This window comes from Microcaecilia unicolor, chromosome 1, assembly GCF_901765095.1.
Source record: "Microcaecilia unicolor chromosome 1, aMicUni1.1, whole genome shotgun sequence".
Lineage (NCBI taxonomy): Eukaryota > Metazoa > Chordata > Amphibia > Gymnophiona > Siphonopidae > Microcaecilia > Microcaecilia unicolor.
The window spans coordinates 713,317,336-713,330,102 of NC_044031.1; the positions used below are offsets into that span (position 1 = coordinate 713,317,336).

Consider the following 12,767-nt stretch of genomic DNA (forward strand, 5'->3'; position numbering starts at 1 on the left):
TCTCACTCAATCAAACGCTTTCTCTGCGTCAAAACTAACTAAAAGGGAAGATCAGCGTTTTTGAGCTACCACTTCCAAAGATGCTAAAATAGCACGTACATTCTTAACTGCTGTCCGCCCTTTCACAAACCCCACCTGGGCCACATCAACCAGATCAGGGAGTACCATAGCCAGCCTATTTGCTAAAATTTTTGCATATAATTTTGCATCAACGTTAAGGAGAGATATAGGCCTATAGGATCCTGGATCTTCTACATTTCCCCCCTCTTTAGGTATCACTACTATCTGAGCTACCTTAAAGGTTTCTGGGATAGTCTGGCCCAACACCATCGTATTGAACAAAGCCAGTAATGGCACTTTAACTCGTTCAGAAAACTGTTTGTAAAACTCTGTGTGGTAACCGTCCGAACCTGGCATTTTATGAGAGGCTTATTCAACAAGTTCAACTGTCGGGGAGAAAGCCTAGGCAACACCAAATTATCCAAATACAAGTCACTATCTAACCCATCTTCGTCCGGAGTGGCATACAAGGTCTCATAAAACTGGCCAAAACGATCTGCTATCTCTCTATCCAAACGTAACATCTTACCATCCAAAGCCTTCATCTGAAAAATTTGAGAAAATCCCCCCTTTTTCCGAACCATGAGAGCCATCAACTGCCCAGCCTTATTACTATAGTGAAAGAATTGATACTTATAATACAACTGGGACTTAACCGCCCTCTGATGCAACAATTCATTCAACTCCTTTTGCGCCACTAACAAAGCCTCTCTTCGTACGTCAATATGAGAACTCCCATATTTCATTCTATGTCTTCTAACCAGTTTCTCCACACGAAGAATTTCTTTTTCTCTGAACTTCCGGACTCTCGCACGATAATAAATTATATCTCCCCGCAACATAGCTTTCGCCGTCTTCCAAAAAAGAGCTGGCTGGTGTTTATGAATACTGTTATGAAATTCAAAATCATCCCATCTTTCAGACATATAATCCTGAAACTCCTGATCTCCTACCAGGTCTTGGGGGTACCTCCAGAGACGACCTCCCTCTCTATCTGGGGGATAATCAAACAACAACCAAATTAGAGCATGATCCGACACCGCATAAGGGCCAATTTCCGCCTGAGAGATCTGAGAAAAAAGGGGGCCCGAGATAGTCTATACGGGATTGAGATGCATGGGCTCTTGAGAGATGAATAAAGTCTCTTTCCGAAGAATGCAAAACACGCCACACATCTACCAGGTCCAAAGCATTGCAGAGCAAAGATAGGGCACCACGACCTCCCCCAGAGTTTCCCGCACCAGGGCCCAACCTATCTATCAAAGGGTCGAACACCAAATTGAAATCCCCCCCCCCCAAGGATGATATTCCCACCAATATATGGGGCCAACTTAGCTATCAGCCCCTGAAAGAAAGTTTTATCAAAAACATTTGGGGCATATACGTTGCAAAGCACCAGATGGCGACCCGCTACATCTACCGAGGTTAAAATATATCTACCCTCCGGGTCTACTACCGTGGACTTTGTCTGGATCTGCAACCCTTTCCGAAAGAGAATCATTGCTCCCGCTTTCCGACCAACTGCTGGGGCTTCCACCAAAGATCCCACCCATCCTCTGTTAAATTTAGCACGTTCCCCTGAAGATAAATGTGTTTCCTGTATAAAAGCAATATCTGCTTTATGTCTTTGCAAGGTGTGTAACACCTTGGTTTTTTTGTTTTTTTTAAAGGGGAGGAAACCCCCCCCCCCCCCCCCCTCCATTCCAAGAAACTATCTATCTATATAAAACGCACCTCCAACGTTCTATTGAAGCCTCACCTGCAAGCCGGAAATGTCTCCCTTTGTGGTGGTGTAGATATCCGGTTTGCCCATGAGTGTGTGCCCCGCCCTCGCGTCAAACGTGATGACGTCGAGGGCGGAGCACTGACACTCAACGAATCAAGGAAGCCATTGGTTAATCTCTGTTTCCACTCCACAACGCAGCCGTCATTCCCATACACTCAAAACCCAGTCCGTCCGTCCCCCCCCCCCCACAGTCCCCCTCACCCACCTTCCCGCAGCTGCTCGCTCACCGTTCCGCCACACCCCCTCTCCTCTCTGACTGTGGTCATGCACCCTACACACAAGTGGAAGTGACCCAATCTACTACAATGTAAACAAGGAAGCCCATTGGTTAATCTCTGTTTCCACTCCCCAACACAGCCGTCATTCCCATACACGCAAAACCAAGCACACCTAGGAGCTGCTGATCCACATTGTCGTTTTTTTTCTTCTTCCATCTGAAACACATCTAAAGCTGTTTCTACTGGATAAACTGCGCCTTAACAGGTAAAAGACAAAAGGTTTTTTGTTTCTTACTGCACACCTTTTAAATTTATTTGAAAGCTACCCATCTGTACATATGAATATCATGAAATCTAAATTAAATATCACTAAAACAGCTTTAAAAATTATTCTACCTGGTACAAACAGCAATTTTAAACTCTGTATTTCCAGATCATTTGTCAACAATACAAACTTTATCCAGGTAAGTGCTCATGGCTGCGTTAGCCCCGCCATTGCCTGTCAATGTGTGTCACTGAAAGAGTATGAGGGAGCTCCAGCTGCCTGTGGGTCAGGACAGGACTTAGCTGCTGGACGCCAGAAGCAGTGTCTTCTTAGAATGACAGCAAATAGCAAACCCCCCCCCTCCACCAAGCAGGGAGGGGACAGGACCGTGGAACTGGGAGGGGGACTATGGAACTGGGAGGGAGGGAAGGTGACCCTGGAACTGGGAGGGTGGGGACCCTGAAACTCTGAGGGGGGGGGGGGCTGAAACTGGAAAGGACCCTGGAAATCGGAGGCAGGGGGGATGACCCTGGAACTTGGAGGGAGGGGGGATGACCCTGGAACTCGGAGGGAAGGATGGAGGGGGGACCCAGGAACTGGGAGGGAGGGGCCCCTGGCACACACTCTGATTCTCACACACACACACACACACACTCTCACGGACACACTCGCACCCAGTCTCTCTCTCTCTCTCTCTCTCACACACACACTCGCACATTCACTCTCTCTCTCTCACACAGTCAATCTCACAAACACTCTCTCAAACATACACACTCCGAGGAAAACCTTTCTAGCGCCCGTTTCATTTCTGTCAGAAACGGGCCTTTTTCACTATCCCAGAGACAGAGAAGTCACATACTATCAGAACAAAACATTCCTTTTCAAAAAGTGAGGAAGAACGCCCCCCCCCAGCCCCCTGGGCTCCTTCCCTCTATCCACCCAATCAACTTCCCTTTCACACAATTAACCCTCAGGTACCTCACATGTACCCCCCCAGTAGCCACCAACTAACCCCTTCCCTCCACCCTCCTACTTCATCCCCGTAGGAATCCCCACATATCTTCTGTGAAGTAAGATCACATGAGCTCCCACCCCACACGCCCAAAAAGAAAAAAAACTGTCACTACTGGGAGAAAAGAACATCTGCTGGATCTAACTTCACCAAGAATCAGCCTCATGAAACAATTCACACAGAAGGTTCAAGTTATGAGGAATCTCAGCCAGTTCACAGAAAGTTCACGACCTGATGATTCTCAACCAGTTCCTGTGAGGAAGATGTCTATTCTGTAAGATCCTCCAAACAAGGCCAACTGTCATAGTCAAGCACAAACAGTCTTGCTACGTAATTGCTTTCTTTCTTTCCCTTCTGTTCTTTTTCCTTTTCTTCTTTAAAAAAAAAATATATATATATATTTATATACCAAATGTCTGCAGCTTACCACATAAGTACATAAGTACATAAGTACATAAGTAGTGCCATACTGGGAAAGACCAAAGGTCCATCTAGCCCAGCATCCTGTCACCGACAGTGGCCAATCCAGGTCAAGGGCACCTGGCACGCTCCCCAAACGTAAAAACATTCCAGACAAGTTATACCTAAAAATGCGGAATTTTTCCAAGTCCATTTAATAGCGGTCTATGGACTTGTCCTTTAGGAATCTATCTAACCCCTTTTTAAACTCCGTCAAGCTAACCGCCCGTACCATGTTCTCCGGCAACGAATGCCACATAATATCAAAGTACCAAGAGGTATCCCATAGAAAGTTTAGGATATGAACAAAAACTGATCTGCATACTGCTGTCCTCCACACAGCAGGTCACGTCTGCTCCAAAGTGCCCACTTCATGTTGCACGAATTTCAAGGCCTCTTCTGCTGAAGTAAAAAGTTTCTGTGCCCCTTTATTTTAATCGAGCAGGGTACAGGAGAATAATAAATTGCAAAGTTCTCCTAATGCCCGCCGCTGCGTGGACACCCCAGCAGAAAAATCTTGAAAGCAGCGAATCGTAGAATTTTCATATTGTAAGGGCCCTGTCTATCGAATAGCATGAAATATGTCCTGTTTATGAGCAAAGTTTAGTACCTTAAAGATCACCACCCGAGGATGCGGGTCATTAGTTTTCACGGGCCCCAAACGATGGGCACGCTTCACCCGCAAAGGGCCCGCCGAGAGTTGTAACTTCAGCACTTTAGGAAGCCATCCTTCCAAAAACTGTCGCAGCTCTGAGTCCTTTACCGTCTCAGGGAGCCCCACCATCCGTATGTTATTCCTCCGTTCCCGGTTCTCGAGATCTTCCAGCTTGGCCTCCAAGTGTTCCACTCTGCACTGTAAGGACTGCTGTGACATTTCCTGGTGCTGCACCTTGTCTTCCACATCCGACAAACGCTGCTTATAAAGGGAGAATTCTGACTGAATAGTGCCCAGCTTCTCATCAATCCCCATCTGGTCTGTAATCCTCTGCAATTTGAAATCCACTAAAGCCTCTAACATCAAGGAGACTTCTGCAGCCACCTCCACAGCCCAAGCGGAGCCCACAGATTTCGGGCTCGCGCTTTCTCCATCCACCATCTTGGATTCCGCTATGCGACTCCGGGTCCCTTCTTTCTTGGCCTGTTTAGATGCCATCCCCAGCCAGCAAATAGATCCAGTCTGCTTAGGCACTTCCCCAGTAGGTAAGCAATTCAAAACTACTCATTTACCCTGAAAGTAGAAATAAAAAAAAAAAAGGATGTCTGGGTGAATATTCAAACGGGGGAGGCAGGAGCTCAACCCCGGCGACAGCTTCTCTCTAGCCAAGCATCACATGATCTCGGGGACAATCGCCTTTAAAACTTGGATTAAAAAGTCAGTTGTACTTTTTATTACTCTTTTCTTCTAATCACGTTCAGCTGCAAATTTCTAGCAGTCTTCTGTTAAAACCAGAATCTGCAGTAATTTACAGTTGATGAAGATGGTAACATAATGGATGATAACAGAAAGACCAACCAATACATCAAGTCTGTCCAGTTATTGCTATCCACCCTGTGAAGGTTGCATCCCAGCTGCCAAACAGCGTATGGTCACCTCTGGGATATTACTCCTTTTATAAAAGAGGTAGTTTTTGCAGCTTGTGTTCCAACTTCTTTGATAGCTGAATATGCAAGAGCTGCATTTTAGTTTACATCCAGTGTAATTGCTGCCCAAACATGCAGCCACCATAGAACCATTCACTATGAGAAACACGTAGCCTGCCAAGACAGACCAGGCTACATGAGTGCTTTTCTGCTAAAACTTTCTAGTTGCTATTAAAATTAGTTGCTGTTTGGTTTAGGATGGATTCAGTTTGCTAATGCTTATTTCCACAAAAGAAGAGAAGGGATGGTACATACATGGAAAGGCTACGTTTCAGTTTGAATATTTTTGATGCATATCATCCGTTCATATGGGATATATATATATTTTTTACTACAGCAGTTTGAATTGTACCTTTATGATATTAAGCACAGACAGAATTACATCTAAATATTTAAACTGCACAACTTGTCAGTTTGTCTACTTTAAAAGCACCTACTAATTTATAGTCACTGTTGATAGCTGCTGTGTTAACTGGGAGGTTATTTGTAGATTGCTATGCATTGGAGTACAAATTTGGAGATTAATTTTTTATTTATCTCCCTCCTTTATTAGAATCTTTTAATTTAGTAAGTATTGAAATTGTAGAGTGAAATGAGCATATTATTTAGATCTAATGACCTATTCTTTCTTTCTCTTTTTTTCAGATTGTCAAGGAATAAGATGGATGGTAGCTTTGATTGTGATTGCGGTGAGCTGGAGCCACCTGATCATTAACAGAAGGCATATTCTGTAAATCGAGCGCTGCCTCAGTTTCCCGTGTAACTAGACTCAAAACAAAGAAGAGAATAAAATTATTTTGTCTATGAACACCATAGGATGTCGCTGCTCAGGACCAGTCCAACACTGAATGTATCTGCACTGTGAGGAGGATGTTAATAGAAGCCTATTATGTGCATATTTATTCACATTTTTGTTAAATGTTAATCAGTTTCATACACTAGAGCCAAGTGCATAGTATGTCATTTCATCCCTTTCAGTTTGTTTTCTTTGATGTCTGCAGGGATGCTGCACCTTTTGTGAAATATGAGTACTGTAATATCGCTGTCTGAAATTCAGTTTGTTGCATTCTAGAGCTTTCGGGCTCTTTTGAATGGGACACACCAGGCCTGGCAGGCTGATTTATGCAATGAGTGTCAAGAAACCATCTCATACTGAAGGCAGAGATTTTCTTCTCTCTGTATGAAAGCTCTTTTCTTCAGATACTTGTTAAGGAGCATCTCCAAGTCTTTATTTCATTTTTAAAATTTAAGAGAAAAAAAAGTGTAAAGATTTCAGAATGGCTGAAAAATTTGAAAGTCTCATGAACATTCATGGTTTTGATTTGGGCTCTCGGTACATGGACTTAAAACCACTTGGTTATGGTGGAAATGGCTTAGTTTTTTCTGCTGTTGACAATGACTGTGACAAGAGAGTAGCTGTTAAGAAAATTGTCCTTACTGACCCTCAGAGTGTAAAACATGCACTTCGGGAGATCAAAATTATCAGAAGACTCGACCATGATAACATTGTAAAAGTATTTGAAATTCTTGGTCCCAGTGGAAGCCTGTTAACAGAAGATGTGGGCTCGCTTACAGAGTTGAACTGTGTTTACATTGTTCAGGAGTATATGGAGACAGATCTAGCTAACTTGCTAGAACAAGGGCCTTTACGGGAAGAACATGCCAGGCTATTCATGTACCAGCTGCTACGTGGGCTTAAATATATCCATTCTGCAAATGTCCTACACAGAGATCTCAAACCATCCAATCTATTCATCAATACCGAAGACCTTGTGGTGAAAATTGGTGACTTTGGTCTTGCACGCATCATGGATCCCCACTATTCGCATAAGGTATGGAAGAAATTGAATGACATGTAATTTTAGAGATTTTGTGTAGTTTTTATCCTCTTTGTTTTCATTTTGTTTTTTTTTTCCCATTGGGGTATTGAGGGGCTAATTCTATAAATGGGCATCTCCTTTATAGGTGCCCTGATGCCATGCAGTGAGAGCTTATTCTATAGATGTATATGGGCACCCAGATTCTGTTTGTAACCCGGTATCACAGCACCTTAAATTTATACACTCAGAGTTACATCAGCCATGGATCTAGCATAGCATTGGGTACCTAAATGTGGCAAGAGCGTGTGTAACATACAGTATTCTGTAAGTCGAGCAGGGACTGTCTCTTCATGTTCAAGTGTACAGCGCTGCATACATCTAGTAGCTCTATAGAAATGATAAGTAGTAGTAGTAGAAGTTGTGTGCATGGGCTGCAGCTCCACCCTTGTAAATGCCCCCTTGCATTTAATCACTATACTACTTGTGTACTCTTACAGAATAGTTCTTAGTCACTTTGCGGCCATGTACATTAGGAGTATATGGAGACACCTATAATCTCACTAAGTCACCTCACCAACCCACTCAATTATGAAAGCTCACCTTATACAACTATCCTAATCACTCCCTCCTTCTTCCTTCCTCCCTACCTGATTGCTACACATTACGAATTGTATCTGATATCTTGTTATGGTTATGTCAACAAATCTATGTAAGCCACATTGAGCCTGCAAATAGGTGGGGGAATGTGGGATACAAATGCAATAAATAAGTAAATAAATACAAATGTGTGCCTGTTCTTAGAACTATAGAATTCTTGACTTTATAAGCATGGAGACTGGCTGAGAAAGCAGAGCATCCTAATCAGTTAGAGGTACGGTTACATGAGAACATAATGTTGCCATACTGGGACAGACCGAAGGTCCACCAAGCACAGTATCCTTTTCCAACAGTGACTAATCCAGGTCACAAAGACCTGGCAAGGTTCCAGAATAGTAAATCGGATTTTATGCTGCTTATCCTAGAAAAAAGTGATGGATTTTCCCAAGTCCATTTTAATAATGGCATATGGACTTTTCTTTTAGGAAATTATCCAAACCTTTTTTAAACCCTGCTAAACTAACACGTTGTCTGGCAACGAATTCCACAGTTTAACTACACGTTGAGTTTAAAGTTTACTACTTTGTAGCTTCATTGCATGCCCCCTAGTCCTAGTATTTTTGGAAAGAGTAAACAAGCGATTCATATCTACCCGTTCCACTCATCATTTTATAGACCTCTATCATATCTCCCCTCAGCCGCCTTTTCTCCAAGCTGAAGAGCCCTAGCCGCTTTAGCCTTTCATCATAGGGAAGTCGACCCATCCCCTTTATCATTTTCGTCGCCCTTCTCTGTTCCTTTCTAATTCCACTATACCTTTTTTGAGATGCGGTGACCAGAATTGAACACAATATTCGAGATGCCGTCACACCATGGAGCGAAACAAAGGCATTATAACGTCCTCATTTTTGTTTTCCATTCCTTTCCTAATAATACCTAACATTTTATTTGCTTTCTTAGTGACCGCAGCAGAAGGTTTCAATGTATCATAGACGACAACGCCTAGATCACTTTCCCGGTCAGTGACTCCTAATGTGGAACCTTGCATTACATAACTATAATTCGGGTTCCTTTTTCCCACATGCATCACTTCGCACTTGCTCACATTAAACGCCATCTGCTATTTAGATGCCCAATCTCGTAAGGTCCTCTTGAAAGTTTTCACAATCCTCTTGCGATTTAAGAACTTTGAATAACTTTGTGTCGTCAGCAAATTTAATTACCTTGCTAGTTACTCCAAACTCTAGATCATTTATAAATATGTTAAAAAGCAGCAGTCTCAGCACAGACCCTTGGGGAACCCCACTCTGTACCCTTCTCCATTGAGAATACTGACCATTTAACCCTACTCTCTGTTTTCTATCTCTTAACCAGTTTTTAATCCACAATAGTTTATTCCTTAGCGTCCCTCCGGACCGGCCCAGAATGTGACTGATGGGTTGTGCACACCTTCCAGCAGGTGGAGACTGAGAAAAAAAAACTGTGACTCTAGCCAGCCAATAAGAGCCCTTGCCAGCTAGAGAAAGATCCAGTAATCTCAGTCTCCAGCAGGTGGAAGGTGGTGAGCCCTTCAGTCTCAGACTTTTCTATACTTTTCTTTTCTCTCTTTTGTTGAGTGTTGGTATAATTTTCATCTGTGTCCCTGTGCATTTTTGAAGAGATATAACAAAAACCTGCTGTTTGAAGCCTGAAACTCGTGGGGGTCCCTCAGAGCCTCGGGGGTGTCACACTCGGTAGGCCGAGTCCCTCCCCCCCCCCAATTCCTTCCTGAAGTAAAAGCATTCTGTCCTAATTTCTGATGCTTTGGAAAGCAGACTGTTGTCAGGAGCAGTCTGACTGATGTGAGTTTACTCCAGCTCTTCGTTGTAAGAACTGTAGAGGTAGGGAGAGGCAGCTACTTAAAAAAAAAAAAAAAGCTTTTCTCTCTCTTGCTGGCTAATTTGACTTTGCTAGCTTGTTTTTGCTTTTTCTAAGCAATATAAAGATTTCCTCAAGCGCCTCGGGGGCGGGCTGTGGAGGATGGGAGAGGCAGCGGCTTAATCTAAATGATAAATAATTAAATAATTGACTGAAAGACGCGAGCCTCCCGGTCTGCTGGCTTAGCAGAGCCGTTTGTGGGCGGTAAGAACTAGCAGGGCTGCTCCGGAGCGCTCAGATGTTTCCTGATCAGCTGTTTTTTTTTTTTTGTTCCCTGTCCTTTGTTTTCACTCTGTAGATGAACTCTGCCGCTGTTTCTGTCAGCGATGCGGTTTTTAGGAACGGCTGTGTTTGCTGCTTTTGCGCTGTTTTAACAAAAAAGGTCCAAGGTTCTGGTTCCGTTTTGCGGTTGGCGCTGTCGGAGGGGGTGTCCGACTTCAAGTCCGTTGGTCTGCCGCTACTCGCGTTTTCATCTTCGGTTCCGATTTTGGCGGGAACTGCCGCCATTTTGGAGGTCATTTTGGATGCAGAAGTGCGTGCAGTGACAACTGTCAGCATTCTGATGAGAGAGTCTGGTGCCTTGCCTACGAGGCGGGAGCTTGCGGCTGAGGGGATTTTTTGGCTTGCTTATGTTTCTTATATGGGCCTCCCATAAGGTATTTACCAGTTCAGTAAAGGTGGTCAAGACCTAGCAGGTCATGCAGCGCTTTGCATTGCTCTCTCTGCAATGCCACTACTGCTTATCTTTGCTATAGCACTGCAAGGCATACGCAGCGCTGTACAACATATACAAATTGGCAGTCCCTTCTCATTGAGCTTACATCCTTGATATAACAGCAGGGGGAACTTATTAGCAGGCAGACTTACTAAAAACAAGAGGAATAGAATATAAGTGGGTTCTGTATGTGTTTTTATTTTTGCTACTTTCATGCAGCTCTGCAGGTGGCCACTTTGGTTGTAGTCTTATGCTCCCTTCTGGACAGCGGTATATATAAGTATATAATCAGGCATTTTTTGCCTATATCTCTCCTCCTTTCCCCTCCTCCCCTCCTCTCCCTCTCCTTTATCCACTTTTTAGTGGGGTGACATATTCTGGCATACGCTGCTCTTGATACAGTTTTCCAGCCTCAGTATATAATTGTCCTTATGATTTTTGTCCAGTGCTGAGCCATGTCCAGTCAGTGGCATTTGGGGATGGGTGCGCAGCTGGCACCTCCCTCTTACTACTACTACTATTTTTCTGGTTCAGTGCCTGCTCTCGGCCCTAATTAGCCAAGTCGAACCAGCTACAACTTCTAGTTCCTTTTTTTTGGCTGATCAAATTCCTATAATCAAGCCTAATTGAGTTTTTCAGAGCATAAGCATTGTCACACTGGGGGCACTATTAAGACTACTACTATTTAGCATTTACACTCTGTAGGTCCTTCAGGTGTGTCCGGTCTCCAGCAATACCCACATCTGCATCCAGACTACCCACTAAATGTCTGGTTTTACTTTAGGTGGTGGGTACTAATTTTCTGCAGCGTTTTCCAGTTGCATCTCTTGGAATTCTGATCTCTATGGGAGTTCTTTGTAACAGGTCACTGGGAGTTTACGTGCTAGTTTGAGGCAATTCTCATGAGTTATACTTTTTATAGCACTCTAGTATTAGTCTGCTATTATGGGTCTTCTTGCTGTCAGATTTTTATCCATTGCTTCTCCTGCTCTTGGCAATGCAGGGGTGCAGGTACTGCCTCTGCTCCCTGTAGGCGCTCGCTTGGCGCCAGTTCAAGAGAGGCGAGTCTACCTTTCTTTGGATTGCTGAGTATTGCAGATTATGCGAGTAGGTACGCATTTCAGTTTACTCCAGTATCTCTTTCCAGGGCTCGCATCAAACTCGTGGCCATCAGAGCAGTTCTCTGTAGGCGTCTGGACCTTTGTCCAATTTCTTTCCCTCGGACAGTTCAGTGACAAGGTCTTTCCCCCATTTTCTCTTCGATTTTAGATTTCTTGCCGGTTGCTCAAGACCTCTAGTGGCCCTCCTTCGAAGGGGGACTTTGCGGCCTGTCTTTGTCGCAGTGTGGTCAGGGGAGTTTCTGACTTCTCTTGTTTCATTCAGAAGCCTACTTTCACATTTCTATTTCTCCTGCAGATTTTTGTTTCCTTTGTTCACTAAAGTTATGGTAGCTGTAGTGGCGGCTCTCAGAACAAAGGGGCATTTTGTTGCATCTTCAGTTGGATAATTGGTTATTCTGGGCAAACTCTTGTCACGAGAGTCTTCTGGTGACAGCTCGGGGGGCAGAATTCTTGCAGTTCCTATCTTGGATACTAGTTAGGCACAGGAGCCGTCTTCTACCCTCTTAGTCGATAGAGCCTCTGAGAGTTAGGTTTCCCATAAGCCAGAGTCGAGTGTTTACTGTTGCCTCGAGTCATCACGCTCCAGGCTAAACTTCGTCACTCCTGGCAGATTTTCAGTCCATCGGAAAGAGATTGTTTCTACAGGTTTTGGGGAACCATGGCAGTACCGATGGAGGCAGTGCCTTGCACTAGGATTTTCTTGGAGTCTCTTCAGAGGTCGCAACTGCCCAGATGGTTATCTCAGAAGGTTTCCTTTCATCAGTCTTTGCTTCTTTCTTTCCAGGTCAGGACCAGTCTACATTGGTGGCTTTGGCACTTTCATTTGTCCAAAGATATGCATTTGAATCATCTCTGTTAGTCTGGAGTGTCGGCGGATGCCAGTCTCCTCGGCCGGGGAGTTCATTTTCTGAAGCAGGTTGGTCAGGGTCTCTGTCTTTTCAGAAGACATTATTATCAATTAGACCGGTTGGGGACCAGAGCGATTCGTCTGGCGCTCCTCAGGGTTCTTCTGCTACTGACAGGCTGAGTAGTTCGTGTAATCTTGGGCAATGTCGCAGCGGTTATATTTTTATCATTCCGCAAAGAGGAATGAGGACTCTACCGTTGGAGTGAATCCCATTGCTATTGTTTCAAGGGCCGCACGTTCATCGGGTGG

At 44.2% G+C, this 12,767-nt stretch overlaps 1 protein-coding gene across 3 annotated transcripts in view; it reads left to right on the forward strand.

The window, feature by feature from the left end:
* Nucleotides 1-12,767, forward strand: part of MAPK6 (mitogen-activated protein kinase 6) — a 148,145-nt gene that overhangs the window by 71,213 nt on the left and 64,165 nt on the right. For all 3 annotated transcript variants that reach the window (XM_030189344.1, XM_030189338.1, XM_030189351.1), the window contains exon 2: nucleotides 6,087-7,273. In XM_030189344.1, coding sequence (XP_030045204.1) covers nucleotides 6,719-7,273 — 555 coding nt within the window. In that variant the 5' untranslated portion in view covers nucleotides 6,087-6,718. The remainder of the gene's footprint in view (nucleotides 1-6,086; nucleotides 7,274-12,767) is intronic.